The 18,030-nt window shown below is 42.9% G+C and overlaps 1 protein-coding gene across 2 annotated transcripts in view; it reads left to right on the forward strand.

Moving 5' to 3' along the window:
- CHD7 (chromodomain helicase DNA binding protein 7) overlaps window positions 1-18,030 on the forward strand; it is a 146,169-nt gene that overhangs the window by 53,462 nt on the left and 74,677 nt on the right. The window contains exon 3 of one of the 2 annotated variants that reach the window (XM_077270544.1): window positions 4,579-4,689. The exons of the other annotated variant lie outside the window; for it this stretch is intronic. Coding sequence (XP_077126659.1) covers window positions 4,579-4,689 — 111 coding nt within the window. The remainder of the gene's footprint in view (window positions 1-4,578; window positions 4,690-18,030) is intronic. 2 annotated transcript variants of the gene reach the window in all.

The raw sequence follows: 18,030 nt of genomic DNA on the forward strand, positions 1-18,030 counted from the left end.
AGAAGCTTGAAATGTGTGTGTTTTATATTTTTGGCAAAAGTGGCAATGTAAAAGTGGGTCTGTCACCAGATTTCAAAAGACAAACTGCATACATCTTTAATGATGTATCTGAGGCTGGAGGAATTACTGTGTAAATCCATGTCAGAATGGCTGCATAATCCTTTGTGAAAGTTTAAATCGCCACCCTCAGTGTCCCTCCTCCCTGCTGCTGCTGAGATCACACACTGCTCAGTACAAGCTGCAGCTGTCGTTGAGGCTGGCTGTGCGGACACAGATTACACTTGGACTCATGAGCTTTCTAGCTGCACTCATATAATGTTCCTTGTAATATAAGGATTGCACAGCCATTGTGTCAGGAATTTTCAAAGTCATTACACCAGGCTGATCAGGTCCAAGAGATCTGTTTAATAATGTATACAGTTTGTATTCTAAAATTCTGTTGACTGCTCCCTTCATCTCCATCACGGGGCTGATTGTTGTGAAGTGCCTGTGAGTGTTAATATCACTTCTAATCGTATGCCATCTGCTGCTGATGGGACTGATGTCGCCCAGGTTGCTCTTCCAAATCGCAGGACCTAGGCAGCAGCCGCACACAGTGCTGGGGGAGGCAGACATTACTGTCATGGAGGACCCGTTCCTTCCCTCTCCTCCCGGTGTAGATGAGACTCTGGGTCGAGTGTCCCCTGGCGCATTATCGGCCTGTGTGATATATAAAGGCTCGGCATCCTGTGTACAGCATTTCTCCAGCCACGACTCCTTATCTTCCTCATTCCTCTTCTCCATTACACATACGTGAGGGACTGTTTGCCCTTGAGCATGAAGACTTCTGGATGATTCCTCGGCTCAGGTACTCTGTGGACTGAGTAATTGGTGCCATTCATTATCTGCTCACCAGGCCAGTTATAGCCAGTTCCCTCCATTAACATAATAATGGGAGTCAACAACTGCATTGTGATTTGGTGGCGCTGAAGTCACCTGGCCTGTTACCAGAGGTTAAAATGTTGTATGAAGGTGATGCGGGGGATGGAGACCACCCTTTCTGTGCTGCGGCCTCTGGTGTGAATCTGATTTTCTCTCAGACCTCTACTGTGACTGTACAGATCATCCATCCCCCTATGAAGGAGAGAAGCTGCTGAAAAGGAAGCCGTCTACACACGGCACATGTTAGTACCCCATGAACCAAAGTTTAACATCGCTGTCATCAGAAAATGACCTATGGTGTAAGGAGACGGCTCACCAGTTTGAGCACGTTAAACTGGTCACATGATGGAATAGTGGCCGCAAAGCTGAATAAAAGTAGTTTTTATTTCTTAATTTCTACAGTCTATTGTGCAGATATTGGCTTGTAAAGTGTAGATTCTACTTTATGATAAAGTCCAACTGGGTGTGACCAAAGATTCGTCTCCTAGGGACATGTAGGTCTTCCCCTGCATGACATTGAGCAGTTCTAAGCAGGAGGCGACATGCAAGGCACAGGAAAAGAAAAACACCCCCAGAGGAGAAAGGATGAACATACTTTCTACTATGAATCCTGTAAAGACAAATATCCGTGATCTGTAGAGCTACTATGTAGAGCAGAGCCGGGTGTCATTACAAACACTTCCAACTTTTTTCATTTCATGGCACTCATTGTGAGGGGAGTGCAGCAGAGTTGACAGTGCTCTGTGAGGAGAGCTGCAATAGGGATTTCTAATGACTTTCAGATGTATCTCCCCTCACACTACACTGACTGCAGTAAGGTGAAAGCTGGAAGTGTTTGTAATTACTTTCCGCACTGGTACTACTGTGAGATCAAAGCTACATGTGTTTGTATTGATTCAGCCCTGGTATACTGGATGGAGTAACTGCAAAGATCAGGGCTCTCATATAATTTCATGTCTCTTGGGAGAAGACATGTTCTTCTGACTTTTTGGGGTTGTGGTATTCCCCAAATCCTCACCTTTGCCTCCTGCTTATGATTGGGAAACTTCATGCATGGGAATAAATACACCCTCAAGAGACAACTGTAGTAATGTCTATTGGACTTATCACAAATCTAAACTTTACAAGTAGTTATAAGCGAACGTGCTTGGATGAGGTGTTATATGAGCATGCTCGGTCTAGCAAAGTGTCTTTGGTGTGCTCGAATAATATTGTTGACTCCTCGCGGCCGCATGTCTTGCTGTCTGACAGCCGCGAGACATGCAGCCATGGTGACTCGACATATTATTCAAGCAAGCCAAAGACACTTTGCTAGACCCAAGCATGGTCGTATAACACCTTATCCGAGCACCTTCGCTCATGACTATAAGCTAATCTCTTCACATCAGAGAGGAGAAATGTAAAATTAGAAACCTACGTTTTTTACCGCTCTGCAGCCATAATGATGGGCAGTTCAACATGCTCAAACTGATGAATGGCTGTCTTTAAAAAGATAGTAATATGAGTAAAGAAAAAAAAAATCTTTGCCAAAAAGTGCATGTAAACATAAAAACCTATTTTAAAGTGACAAACAAACTTGGCTCTCATCCAATTTTCACACTAGCCATTGGGGCTTTTTAAGGGCCCTACTTACGGTCCTTTCCTGGAACAGTTTTCAGCAGACTACTTATAACCAGGACTGCAATGACAGATGGTGACGTTGAAAGTGTCCGAGGACATGAAATGATGTTTCTCTCCTACGCTTTATCCTGTATGCACTTTATTCAAATAAATGTAGCTTTTGGATGAGGTTTCTAATGTGGCAAATGCCGTGAATCTCTCCCTACATGAATGTTGTCGCAGCTGACCTCCTCACCTCCCTTCACAATGACCTTTGCACAGGCTCAGCACATACTTCAGTGCAGAAGATCAGGTTGGGCTTATGCACATGTTGTTTCCTTAAACAAAAAATAAGTTGGTCTAAAAAAAAAAACCTCTAGTGGTCAGTGTGAAAACTGCAAGATTTCTATTTTTTTATTTTTAATACAGATTGTGATATATTTAGAAATATTGTTAGTTAAAAAGAAAATATTTTAACACAAAAATAAATATTTATATAACAGGTTATTTTCTGCTGATGTGATACATCAGGAAGTAGTTTCTATTCTAAAAGGTAGGGCTTGTCCCCTTTCAGATAATGTTCCTTCCTGCAGTTTGTTAAAGAATAAAACAAAAAAACCCCATCAAATCACATTATACTTTCCTGCCCAGGGTCCACTGATGAGTGTTCACCATGCTCCCAGTGTCTGGCATTGGATGCGGTGCTGCGCGGCAGCCAATCTGTAATCTCAGCTTTTCTGATGGGGAGCCTCGTCTACATGGGCAGAGACTGTGAGCTCAGAGAATAGCTGCCTGGCCATCGCTGTGATGTTAGCGCCAATGCTAGACACCAGGAGCAGCAGCGGAGGTTCGCTGGTGGACTTGGGGAAGGGGAGTACAGAGTGGTTTATTTTTTATTAGAGCTGGACAATATCTGAAAGGGAACAATCCCTTTAAAAGATTGTGATGAAAGCTTTTATTGTTTAATTTCACACTTGCACAACCAAAATAAAATTAGTGACAATAAAGGGACTTTGTCAATTGGTTTCAATATCTGCATTACTCCTTAAAGAGGTTTTCCCACAAAGTACCGTACATTTTAATCAATGTATCTTGGAATAATACGTTCAACAATTGGATGTGTTAAAAAATGTTCCTGTGCTGAGATAATCTTATAAATGTGCCCCTGCTGTGTACTGTGTAATGTCTGTGTCTGACATTGCAGGGACATGGTCTGATCATACCACAGCTCCTGGAGAGGGGAAGAAGGAAAATAGACATTACAGCAGGGATCACAGCTGCTGCTTTCTGTGAGGTAAAACATTTCCCTGCTTGTTTAAAAACCTGTTTTACCTCACAGAAAGCAGCAGCTGTGGTCCCATGCTGTAATGTCTGTATCCTCTTGCTTCCTTCCCTGCTCAGGAATGGTGTAATGTGCAGATCCTGTACTGGAGCAGCTCTGGAAGGCAAGACACAGCCATTACACACTACACAGCAGAGATATACTTATAGGATTATTGCAGCACAGGAACATTATTGTAACACATTCACTTGTGGAACTTATTTTTATCCCAAGATTTATTAAGTAAAATGTACTTAATCCTTGGGACAAGTCCTTTTAAGGCCCATAACCGCCGTGGAATCGGGGTTTATTCAGCAGTGTAAATTTAATGTGATGCCCAGCCTTTATGTAGTGAGGATGAAGAGGACACCACACTATTTTAGCCCTGGGTAGTCTTCTAAGACATCTTTGCCTAGCAGTTTACATGGAGCTGTAACCAGCTCACTGCACCGCCATTGTGACCAGGGCACCATTGTGCAGGGAAAAAGGTGAAGCATTATACTAGCGCTGCGTCCGCCTCATTGTTAGGGGGTATCCTAGTCATATACAATTGCTTTCTGAATACCTCTTTAATGTTTAAAGTAGTAATACAAAATAGGATTGTTTTCGCTCACCCTCTCCACTAAACGGTGTACACGAATCCGGTAGGTGCACAGGAGAATTGTGCGAAAGTTGATCTTTAGTGTTAAGCCCTCAACCCTGGGCCGGAATATTGACTATACATCTCTCATTTATAGTCTCCCTACCTGGTGCCCTCCGTTTGCCTACAGCCGCCTCCTCTTCACAGATCGGTGTTCCGTTCCTTCTGCTTCCAAGATGACCGCCGCAATTGCATGGGGAGTCCTGTGGTAAGCCTTCCCTGTGCTATGGGATAGGTAAGGCAGGAGAGGGTATATTCACACATTGCAGATTTTTCTAAATCTTGTTTGCAAGAGACTCTGCAGCAAAATCTGCACCTTTCACATGCGGATTTGGGGCAGATTTCATCCTTTACCACTACAAAGCGTGAAATCCGTGCAGATTCTGCATAAAGTGCTGACATGCTGCAGATATTAAAATCCACACCTCAGATCAGTGTCTTCCCAACATGTACAGATTTGTTGAACTCTCATCTGCGTTATATTATGCTATATAGATTTTTTTTTTTTTCCCCCTTGCAAATCTGCAACGTGTGAACCCAGACTAAAAGGGAATGTATCTCTTATTTATTTCACTAATTAAAGCCAGGTAATAAAACATATATTTTCCTAATTTGTTTATATTGTCAGTGTAGAGTTTTATTTTTATTCTGTTTCCTGCACATTATCTTGCCTGCTATGCTGTTGACATCTAGAGAGCTGATTTGTAGTTGGCCCCCGCCCCGGGTCATAGGAGATGCCTCCATTTTCTAGGCGCTGGTTCCATACATACTGCCCACGTACAGGGTTCATTCCTGAACTCTTATGGCCATTGCTGTGTCATTTAGCCTGGAATTACTGTAAGCTGCATGCACCGGTGATTGGATCAGTCACTTTCAGTGGTGACTTTTTTTAAATGGGGGTCACACGACATCGCTCAATAGTAAAATTTCCCCTGTAGCCACTGCCCCGGTCATTGCATTGGCTTTCATTGTATGACCCGCGCCGTTAATAAACAGGATATATCCTAATCTATTATCCCGGCCGGTACATTGTTATTCTCCACCAAGGAAATAAACAAAAAACAATAACATTTTGAGGCCAGCGTTCTCTGCCGAACGCAACAGATCCGTGGGTTTTGGCGAATGTTCAACTAATTAACTTCTCGCTGTGTGGTATGTCCACTTTCTTGGCAGCTTGAAATTTTCACATTCTTTTCAGCTTCCGAACAAATGATTCTTTAAGCTTCAGTATGATGCCACCAGCTTCCTTTCCATGGTGGGTCCTGGGGTATATGCCACGATGTGAGCCCTCTGCACAATGCACACAGTGGCAGGGAACAATCACAGGCCCTGATAGGCAAATTAGTACAAACATCCTCTTGAACTGAACATTTCACCTTTCTTCCGCCCTTGTTTACTAAAGCACAAAGAACATGAATCACCATTGCATCATAGAGGTGAATAAATCACGCAGGCATGTACCTGGTGTGCTGCAGCCGGTTTCCAGGAGGATGTCCGTGTACAGGACATGATCACCATATTGTGGGGCTAATGGCAGGTTAGCAAGAACGTCATGAAATCCATGCTTTTCACAGATTAGTCAATGTTTTGGGATATTGCGACATTTTGTTATTTTTTTAATGTTTGATGATGTGCTATTTGCCCTGCCACCATCAATAAGTTAATAGTTAACTTCACATAGTGCCCCCACCTCTTATAGGAGCTGTGACCCAGATCACGGACACTTCAATTTAGTCACTTCCATAGGAGATGATCCAAACGTGCCCTTGTTCTAAAACTCGTAAATCAAGCTGTGCTCCTGTATGTACCTCTTTGTGTCTGTTTTGATCAGCATGACAATCTGTCCCCAAATTTCTGCACATTGCTGTTTTGTTTTGTTTTTTTTTGTACCAAGCACAATGTCTGCTAATAAATCATCCAGGATTTTTTACATTTATTCTTCGAGTCGGGCATCAGCTTTTCTTTTTTTTTCTTTGCTTCAAAGTTTCTCCTGCCCATTAGACAGTTAAAAAAAAAAAAAAAAAAAAAAAAAGGTAAAAATCCACTGGTAGTAGTAGTAATAATATAGCGGCAACATATTCCGCAGTGCTTTACAGTTTAATAGTTTCAAACACAACAGTCATAAGCATAAGTAACAACATTCACAATAATACAATAATTAAAGCAAAATAAAACGACCCTGCTCGTGAGAGCTTACAATCTACAATGAGGTGGGGGAGATACAAAGTACAGGTGTGTATTTACAATGATGGTCCACCCATCTGCAGGGGGTGGGGGGTAGATGGAATTAGTGAATGGGCTTCACACACACTTACACATAAAATTACTTTGATTAGGGAACATGAGAGGCCGCTCTGAACAAATGTGTTTTGAGGGAGCACCTAAAACTGTGCAAGTTGTGGCTGGTCCAAATTTCTTGGGGTAGAGCATTCCAGAGGATTGGCGCAACCCGGGAGAAATCTTGGAGTCAGGAGTGGGAGGTACGGATTAGTGCAGAGGTTAGTCGAAAGTCGTTTGCAGAGCGCAGCGATCGGCTAGGCCGATAAACAGAAATGAGGGAGGAGATGTAAGGCGGTGCCGCACTGTGGAGAGCTTCGTGGGTGAGAACAAGTACTTTGAATTGTATCCTGTAATGAATGGGCAGCCAGTGTAACGACTGGCAAAGAGTGGACTCGTCCGAGTACCGATTAGCCAGATGGACGACCCTGGCTGCTGCATTAAGGATAGTCTGGAGAGGGGAAAGTCGAGTGAGGGGGAGGCCAATTAATAGAGCGTTGCAGTAGTCCAGACGGGAGTGGATCAGGGCGACAGTGAGGGTTTTTGTTGTTTCCATGGTGAGAAAAGGGCGGATTCTAGAGATGTTCTTTAGGTGTAAGCTGCAAGAGCGGGCAAGAGATTGTATATGGGATGTGAAGGAGAGATCGGAGTCAAACGTAACACCCAAACAGCGCGCCTGCTGCCGGGGTGTTCTTATGGTGCCACCTACGGAGAGGGAAATGTCAGATTTAGGGAGGTTAGCTGATGGTGGGAGCAGAAGTAGTTCAGTTTTGGAAAGGTTGAGTTTCAGATAGAGAGCGGACATGATGTTGGAGACTGCGGACAGACAGTTACTGGCGATCTGTAGTACAGTGGGGCTAAGGTCAGGGGATGATGTGTATAGTTGTGTGTCATCAGCATAAAGATGGTACTGAAAGCCATATCTGCTGATGGTCTGTCCAATTGGGGCCGTGTAGAGGGAGAAGAGAATAGGGGGCCAAGGACTGAGCCCTGAGGTACCCCAATAGTGAGGAAGAGGGGATGAAGTGGAGCCAGTGAACAAAACACTGAAGGAGCAGTCAGAAAGATAGGAAGAGAACCAGGAGAGAGCAGTGTCCTTAATGCCTAGTGACTGGAGCCTAGAGAGTAGGTGGTCAACAGTTTCAAAAGCTGCAGAAAAGTAGAGGAGAATAAGCAGAGAGTGATCACCGTTACATTTTTCTGTCAGAAGGTTGTTGGTCACTTTGATGAGTGCAGTGTCTATCAAATGTAGAGGGCGGAAGCCGGACTGTGAAGGGTCTAGGAGGGAGTGAGTGGAGAGGTAACTGGTAAGGCGGGAGTAGATCAGGCGCTCAAAAAGGGCACTCTAAAAGGTTAGAGATGAAGGGGAGATTGGAGACGGTCTGTAGTTGTTTTTTCAGGATGGGTCGAGAGGGGGTTTCTTTAATAATGGAGTAATGATAGTGTTTGAAGGAGGAGGGGAAAATGGCAGAGGAGAGGGAGAGATTAAAGATTGTAGTTAGGTGAGTGGTGACAACTGGAGAGAGAGACTGGAGGAGATGTGAGGGAATGGGGTCAGTAGTTCATGTAGTCGGAGGAGAAGGAGAGGAGCCTGGAGACTTCTTCTATGAATGGATCAAATGTGGAGAGTGAGCCAGTGGAAATGCAGGGAGGGATGAGTCACAGCACCTGGTGGCTGGGAGCAGATTTCCTGAGGGATATTATCTATTTTCTCTATGAAGTGGGAGGCCAGGTCATCAGCACAATTGCCTGTGATATGGGCTTGTGCTTCTGGCCTGAGGAGGGAGTGAAAGGGGTGAAGAAGTTTCTTGGGGTTGTTGGATAGTGAGGAGATCAGAGTGGTGTTGTAGTTGGTTTGGCGAAGTGAATGGCAGAGTTATAGGTTCTTAACATAAATCTGAAGTGGATGAAGTGATCTGGTGTGCGAGTTTTCTTCCATAAGCATTCTGCACTCCTAGAGCATCGCTGGAGAAAGAGTTTGTGATGTGAGCCAGGGCTGTTTTACTCTGTTCTTGGAGGTTCTGAGGGTGAGGAGAGCCACTTGGTCAAGGATGCTTCTGAGAGTATCATTGTAGTGATATGCAGCCAGATCAGGACAGGAAAAAGAGGAGATTGGGGACCGTGGTGAGTGTAGTGAGTCTGAAAGTGTATGAGGGTTAATGGTTTGTAGATTTCTGAATGTGTGGTAGGTAGGAGTGTGCAGGGGTGGGTGAGGATTTCTGAGCTGATGAAGAGAATGTGGTGGTCAGAGGGGAAGCGGCGGCGAGTTATCTAGGTAGGAGATTGCACAGAGCCGGACAAAGACCAGGTCAAGGGTGTTACCGTCTTTGTGTGTTTCAGAGATTGAGAGCTGTGAAAGGCCAGAGAGAAGTGGCTAGTGATAGAAGCTGGGATGCAGATGTGAAAGTGGGGCTGTTAACCCCTTCACGACATGCGCCGAACTAGTACGGCGCATGTCGTGTCTCTCCCATTGATGTGGGCTCAGGTGGTGTGCCCACATCAAAGTCGTGACATGTCAGCTGTTTTGAACAGCTGACATGAGCGCGCAATAGCGGCAGGTGGAATCGCGATCCACCCGCCGCTATTAACTAGTTAAATGCCGCTGTCAAACTCTGACAGCGGCATTTAACTCCCGGCCATCGGGCCGGAAATGCGTGCATCGCCGACCCCCTTCACATGATGCTTCGCCATAACAACCAGAGGTCTCATTGAGACCTCTATGGTTGTTGATGCCGGATTGTTATGAGCGCCACCTTGTGGTCGGCGCTTATAGCAATTCAGTAATTCTGCTACATAGAGGCGATCTGAGCTTCGCCTCTATGTAGCAGAGCTGATCAGGCTATGCCAGCTTCTAGGCTCTCATGGAGGCTATTGAAGCATGGCAAGTGTAAAAAAAAAAAAAAAAAGAAAAAAAAAAAATATATAAAAGTTTAAATCACCCCCCTTTTCGCCCCATTCAAAATAAAGCCATAAAAAAAAATCAAACTTACACATATTTGGTACCGCCGCGTTCAGAATTGCCCGATCTATCAATTAAAAAAAGGATTAACCTGATCGCAAAACAGCGTAGCGAGAAAAAAATTAAAAACGCCAGAATTACGTTTTTTTGGTCGCCGCGACATTGCATTAAAATGCAATAACGGCCGATCAAAAGAGCATATCTGTACACAAGTGGTATCCTTAAAAACGCCAGCTTGGCATGCAAAAAATAAGCCCTCACCCGACCCCAGATCACGAAAAATGGAAACGCTACAAGTATAGGAATATTGCGCAATTTTTTTATTTTTTTTTTGCCAAAGTTTGGAATTTTTTTTACCACTTAGATACAAAACATGTCTAGGTTATTTTTTATCTATGAACTCGTAATGACCTGGAGAATCATAATGGCAGGTCAGTTTTGGCATTTAGCGAACCTAGCAAAAAAGCGAAATAAAAAAACAAGTGTGGGATTGCACTTTTTTTGAAATTTCACTGCATTTGGAATTTTTTTTCTCCCGTTTTCTTATACAAGACATGGTAAAACCAATGGTGACGTTAAAAAGTACAACTTGTCCTGCAAAAAACAAGCCCTCACATGGCCATATTGGCGGAAAAATAAAAAAGTTATGGCTCTGAGAAGGAGGGGAGCGAAAAATGAAAAAGGGCTGCGTCATGAAGGGGTTAATGGGGATTTTGAAGTCTCCCAGGATAAGGGTTAGGGATGAACACGGATCGAATCAAAGTGCGATCTGTTGAATATTTTTTTTTTTTTTTTTTTGGGGTCGATTCATCAAAGCTTTTAGGCCAGAAAACTTGACATAGAAGCTTTAAAAAGCTGCAAAGTTTTGGTGCAACTCCCTTGTTCAACACCTGTTGTGAATTTTGGCATCTTCCTGCCAGTTTTGGATCGTCTTCATTGAAATGTGTGCATCCTAGATGGGGCTTGGCCACTGCCATCAAGTCATTAAAAAAAAAGTATGAGCTTTGTACATAAAAAATGCTGCTCCAACCATTAACTGTAGGAGCATTTCTGGTGCGGCGTACGCCATATTCATTGAGTGACGCTTAGATGAGTGGGCGCTTCACCAGTCTTGATGTATCAACCAAATTGACTTGAATGTACGATCTTGGTCCGCAAATAAGATCAAAATTGGATGTATCTCCATATTTATTTATTTTTTGTACTGACAGTTGGGCCAAAAACACCCACTCATCCTATTAAAAGCTCCATAGTCTATAATGGGCACATGTTCTATTCGTGAAGCACAAACTTGAATAATGGGTATCTGAATGATGCCTTAGGTGCCAAAAGCTAATTTCTAATTTCCTGGATGAAGTAGGCATTTGGCTGGGCTCTGCTCACCTGTCCGTTCATCTATCAGTTTGTCTGTTCTGGTTTTGAACAGATAAATTGAATTGGCGTCTTGTGTGTCCCTGTTTCATACAGAAGCAGAGGGGCTCCTTTTATTTCTATGGGATCTGTCTGGCCTCCGTTTGATTTCTTTTTTTTTTTCCCGTTCTAAAAAGATCTTCATGCGGAGCTTTTTTCTTCTGGAGACCAGAGAAACCCCACGTAAATGAATGAGGCCCCTTAGCTTCCCTGTGAAACAGGAATGTGCAGGATGCTAATAATTTCTGCTCCGTCCGTCTGTTCAAAACGGAACAGATACATGGAAAAGATAAACCGAGGAGGAAGAGAGTCCTAGTGGGGTAACTTTTTTAAATTCGACTTTCTCTAAAATGTTTTGTAAATATACGTTGTCTGTACTTATAATGTGCATGTGTGTATCTCGCTATGACCAGTTTGAAGGTACAGCGTTGTCATAAAAAATGGCTTCTCATTTATCAAGCTTGGTTACTTAATCACGTAATCTCATTTTAAATATACCGTAAATTCGGGGACAGCTGTCCCGGCTCAGATAGGATTAACCCTTTCAGGCTAGGGAAGGTGGAGAGTGCACTGTTCTAGGACGACGCTCATCCTGCCAGTACAGGGGTTAAGGAGTGTTGCTTAGCAGGCTTCCCAATAATTACATCCATGCTGACGAGCAGTTGGTGGGAGAAAAAATAATTTAATCCTGGCTGAGCTCTCATACTGCAAAGTCATTTAAATGGCGGCTGTTCTACAGAAAAGGTGTGTGCCGGTCCTTCGGAGGATTGATAAATGTCATGTGGTTACCTTCTATGGAACCTCATCTTGATATCCTACATTTACATTGTGGTCTACATGACCTTGCTAATACAGGCCTTAGGTCAATGACCGACTCAAGAGCTACAGTATGTGTGGCTTGGCTTGTAGACCTTGCGAATATCTTTAGCATATACATATATTTAGGGTCATGATTTCTAGGTGCGATCTAATTTGTCCTTGGCAGAATAATTTTTGTAGTCCAGGCAGGAAAGAACGTAGCAGCACCACACAAATTACTCGGATAAAAACCTTTGTCCTTTATTCAAACAACATGCTGTGGACAAGGTGACAGAGGGCAGGACAAATTGCAGATAAAGCTGGTGCAGTCAAAGGACTACGGCCGTTTCGCGTATTCCACGCTTCAACGGGTCCAGATCTGGAATACATGAAACTGCCATAGTCCTTTGACTGCACTAGCTCTGTCTGCAATTTGTCCTGCCCTCTGTCACCTTGTCCACAGCATGTTGTTTGAATAAAGGACAAAGGTTTTTATCAGAGTAATTTGTGTGGTGCTGCTACGTTCTTTGTTACCTGGATTGCCGTACATGTGTTTTTCAAGCGAGCACTCCAACTCCAGTGTATCCACCATGGGTGAGGTCGTTGACTCAGCTACTCCTGCTTCATTAGTGAGTATCCACCTGGTTCTTAGTGCCATTCAGATTTTTTTGTTGTGAGAATAATTGTTGTGATGGTTTTCAAGTTGCTTAATTGAATGTTGTTGGCCATGGAGATCATCTCTTTACAAGATGGTGCCTTCAGAAGTCTGCGTTAAGGTTTAAAAATTCCAGTTTGGTGTTTTGTAAAATTGCCCTCTGTTATGTAATGAACAGAATGAATTTGGGCAATGAAGTTGCACTTGTAAGTGAGGTATAGGAACCTTGTCCAGCAGCTGGTGGGGCCACCCAGTACCAGACTCAGCAGATGTGGAAAGTCCCTCTGTAGTGTCACTTTCCATTTAGCACCCCGCATGAGATGTCTCTTTTATGCCTTCACAGCTCTTTGATCCCCATGGAAAATAGGTTATCTGGACAAGATGTAACTGCTCCTCTTGGTCTGGGTAGTCCTGCGGTATCCTGGGTGTGATGTATTGTTCTCCTGGTCATAGGCAGAAAGGTACTAGATGGACAGCTACACGGCATTCCTATTACCTTCCATGGTACCAGTGCACTGGAGTCACCTTCTCCCGCTGTTCTTCAGGCCTTCGTATCTGTTGCTACATACTATCACCTGCAGTAATATCCTTTTTATAGCTTTAATTTTAATTTCATTTATTGAGTTTATATCAAACTGTCCCAGGACTGCCCTAAATAACATGTTCAACTGTGCCGAAGCACCCATCCCAATATATAGTGAATGTTTCTGTGACAAGAAATATGACCACTATAATACCTTAAGCTTTACCACCTAGCTTTCCCAGGTGATGTACTAGGATGCCTAGAGGATCAATGCTGCCAGTTTCAGAAAATGAAGACACCCTCACCCAACCTTAGGATGCCAATACTCATTTGACAAAAGTTCATAAAAATAGACGATTTCGGCCATATTGAAAGTACTTTGGGTAATATTCCCATGTCCAAGATCCTATCCAAATATGAAGTGGGTGTAGTAATATTAGCAAATGCCTGCAGTTAGGAATGTAGTATAGTTTTTCTGATTCGCTATGTCTCTCTCCTCATGTGCAGGCATTGCAGGACCTTAGGTATCCATGGTTACAACCACTAGAAACTCGTTGTCACTATCAGTGGTCGTAACCATGGATACCTAAGGTCCTGCAATGCCTGCACATGAGGAACAAGGCATAGTGAATCGTAAGAACTATACTACGTTTCTAATTGGAGGCATTTGCTAATAATATTATTATTATTATTATTATTGTTATTATTATTACTACACCTGCTGCATATTGGGATATGATTATTCTAGCAACCAACGAAAAACACATCGATGCCTCAGTCAGACATCCCTGAATGATATGCCTGTCTGATAGATAGAACATCTGCTGTCCAATTGACTTTTTTTGATTGGGGCTGTCCAATTGACTTTTTTTTTAATCTTTGTAGACGGAGTGGTCTTCAGAAAATTATGGCGGCATGTCCCAGTGACTGATCAAAATTACCAATACAAGTCTATGGGTCTGTGACAATCACTGATGACACACGGAAGGCATCAGTGTGCTGCCCATGGAAGCTTTGTAATTTATTCACTTTTGATCTACAGTATTTTATCCGGAAAGAAATCTGTTCTTAGTGTTATGAAAGTTCTATCTTTCCCTAAAACGACGTTCCAGAAGAGTGATTTCTACCTGGCCCGGTGTCACTGACAATGTACGGCCGGGTGGTATGACTACAATGTATATAGCGGTGTCAGTAAAGCGATCATTGAGCCGTTATACTATCACAAACCTTCTTCTCTTTAACATGTACGACCACCTTTAGATAAGGAGATTGGTAACGCCCAGTTGTCCATTTTATTCCTTAACCCCTTCACCCCCAAGGGTGGTTTGCACGTTAATGACCGGGCCAATTTTTACAATTCTGACCACTGTCCCTTTATGAGGTTATAACTCTGGAACGCTTCAACGGATCTTGGCGATTCTGACATTGTTTTCTCGTGACATATTGTACTTCATGATAGTGGTAACATTTCTTCGATATAACTTGCATTTATTTGTGAAAAAAACGAATATTTGGCGAAAATTTTGAAAATTTCGCAATTTTCCAACTTTGAATTTTTATGCCCTTAAATCACAGACATATGTCACGCAAAGTACTTAATAAGTAACATTTCCCACATGTCTACTTTACATCAGCACAATTTTGGAACCAAAATTTTTTTTTGTGACGGAGTTATAAGGGTTAAAAGTTGACCAGCAATTTCTCATTTTTACAACACCATTTTTTTTTAGGGACCACATCTCATTTGAAGTCATTTTGAGGGGTCTATATGATAGAAAATACCCAAGTGTGACACCATTCTAAAAACTGCACCCCTCAAGGTACTCAAAACCACTTTCAAGAAGTTTATTAACCCTTCAGGTGTTTCACAGGAATTTTTGGAATGTTTAAATAAAAATAAACATTTAACTTTTTTTCACACAAAATTTATTTCAGCTCCAATTTGTTTTATTTTACCAAGGGTAACAGGAGAAAATAGACCCCAAAATTTGTTGTACAATTTGTCCTGAGTACGCTGATACCCCAAATGTGGGGGTAAACCACTGTTTGGGCCCATGGCAGAGCTCGGAAGGAAAGGAGCGCCATTTGACTTTTCAATGCAAAATTGACTGGATTTGAGATGGGACGCCATGTTGCATTTGGAGAGCCCCTGATGTGCCTAAACATTGAACCCCCCCACAAGTGACACCATTTTGGAAAGTAGACCCCCTAAGGATCTTATCTAGATGTGTGGTGAGCACTTTGACCCAACAAGTGCTTCACAGAAGTTTATAATGCAGAGCCGTAAAAATAAAAAATCATATTTTTTCACAAAAATGATCTTTTCGCCCCCAATTTTTTATTTTCCCAAGGGTAAGAGAAGAAATTGGACCCCAAAAATTGTTGAGCAATTTGTCCTGAGTACACTGATACCCCATATGTAGGTGTAAACCATTGTTTGGGCGCAGGGCAGAGCTCGGAAGGGAAGGAGCGCCATTTGACTTTTCAATGCAAAATTGACTGGAATTAAGATGGGATGCCATGTTGCGTTTGGAGAGCCCCTGATGTGCCTAAACATTAAAAACCCCCACAAGTGACACCATTTTGGAAAGTAGACCCCCTAAGGAACTTATCTAGATGTGTTTTGATAGCTTTGAACCCCCAAGTGTTTCACTACAGTTTATAACGCAGAGCCGTGAAAATAAAAATTCTTTTTTTTTTTTTTCACAAAAATGATTTTTAGCCCTCAGTTTTGTATTTTCACAAGGGTATCAGGATAAATTGGACCCCAAACATTGTTGTCCAATTTGTCCTGAGTACGCTGATACCCCATATGTGGGGGGGAACCACTGTTTGAGCGCATGACAGAGCTCGGAAGGGAAGGAGCGCCATTTGGAATGCAGACTTAAATGGATTGGTCTGCAGGCGTCACGTTGCATTTGCAGAGCCCCTGATGTACCCAAACAGTACAAACCCCCCACAAGTGACCCCATATTGGAAACTAGACCCCCCAAGGAACTTATCTAGATGTGTTGTGAGAACTTTGAACCCCCAAGTGTTTCACTACAGTTTACAACGCAGAGCCGTGAAAATAAAAAATCTTTTTTTTCCCACAAAACTTATTTTTTGGCCCCCAGTTTTGTATTTTCCCAAGGGTAGCAGGATAAATTGGACCCCAAAAGATGATGTCCAATTTGTCCTGAGTACACTGATACCCCATATGTTGGGGTAAACCCCTGTTTGGGCACACGGGAGAGCTCTGAAGGGAAGGAGCACTGTTTTCCTTTTTCAACGCAGAATTGGCTGGAATTCAGATCGGATGCCATGTCCCGTTTGGAGAGCCCCTGATGTGCCTAAACAGTGGAAACCCCCCAATTATAACTGAAACCCTAATCCAAACACACCCCTTACCCTAATCCCAACAGTAACCCTAACCACTCCTCTAACCCAGACACACCCAACCCTATTCCCAACCGTAAATGTAATCCAAACCCTAACCCTATCTTTAGCACCAACCCTAACTGTAGCCCTAACCCTAGCCCCAACCCTAGCCCCAACCCTAGCCCCAACCCTAGCCCCAACCCTAGCCCCAACCGGAAAATGGAAATAAATATATTTTTTAATTTTTTTATTTTTCCCTAACTAAAGGGGTGATGAAGGGGGGTTTGATTTACTTTTATAGCGGATTATTTAGCGGATTTTTATGATTGGCAGCTGTCACACACTGAAAGACGCTTTTCATTGCAAAAAATATTTTTTGCGTTACCACATTTTGAGAGCTGTAATTTTTCCATATTTGAGTCCACAGAGTCATGTGAGATCTTGTTTTTTGCGGGACGAGTTGACGTTTTTATTGGTAACATTTTCGGACACGTGACATTTTTTGATCGCTTTTTATTCCGATTTTTGTGAGGCAGAGTGATCAAAAACCAGCTATTCATGAATTTCTTTTGGGGGAGGCGTTTATACCGTTCCGCGTTTGGTAAAAATTGATAAAGCAGTTTTATTCGTCGGGTCAGTACGATTACAGCGATATCTCATTTATATCATTTTTTTTATGTTTTGGCGCTTTTATACGATAAAACTATTTTATAGAAAAAATAATTATTTTGGTATCGCTTTATTCTCAGGACTATAACTTTTTTAATTTTTTGCTGATGATGCTGTATGGCGGCTCGTTTGTTGCGGGACGTTTTCAGCGGTACCATGGTTATTTATATCAGTCTTTTTGATCGCGTGTTATTCCACTTTTTGTTCGGCGGTATGATAATAAAGCGTTGTTTTTTGCCTCGGTTTTTTTTTTTTTTTTTTTTTTTTTTTTCCCTTACGGTGTTTACTGAAGGGGTTAACTAGTGGGGCAGTTTTATAGGTTGGGTCGTTACGGACGCGGCAATACTAAATGTGTGTACTTTTATTGTTTTTTTTATTTTATTTAGCTAAAGAAATGTATTTATGGGAATAATATATATATATTTTTTTCTTTATTTAGGATATTTTTTTTTATTTTTTTTTTTTACACACATGTGGGGAATTTTTTTTAACTTTTTTACTTTGTCCGAGGGGGGGGGGGACATCACAGATCATTGATCTGGCAGTGTGCACAGCACTCTGCCAGATCTGCGATCTGCTGTGCAGGGCTGCAGGCTTACCAAGTGTCTGCTCTGAGCAGACACTCGGTAAGCCACCTCCCTCCCTGCAGGACCCGGATGTGGCGGCCATCTTGGATCCAGGACCTGCGGCGAGGAGGGAGGTAGGAGACCCTCGGAGCAACGCGATCACATCGCGTTGCTCCGGGGGTCTCAGGGAAGCCCGCAGGGAGCCCCCTCCCTGCGCGATGCTTCCCTATACTGCCGGTACACCGCGATCATATTTGATCGCGGTGTGCCGGGGGTTAATGTGCCGGGGCGGTCCGTGACCGCTCCTGGCACATAGTGCCGGACGTCAGCTG

This window comes from Ranitomeya variabilis, chromosome 6 (genome assembly GCF_051348905.1).
Source record: "Ranitomeya variabilis isolate aRanVar5 chromosome 6, aRanVar5.hap1, whole genome shotgun sequence".
NCBI classification, from domain to species: domain Eukaryota; kingdom Metazoa; phylum Chordata; class Amphibia; order Anura; family Dendrobatidae; genus Ranitomeya; species Ranitomeya variabilis.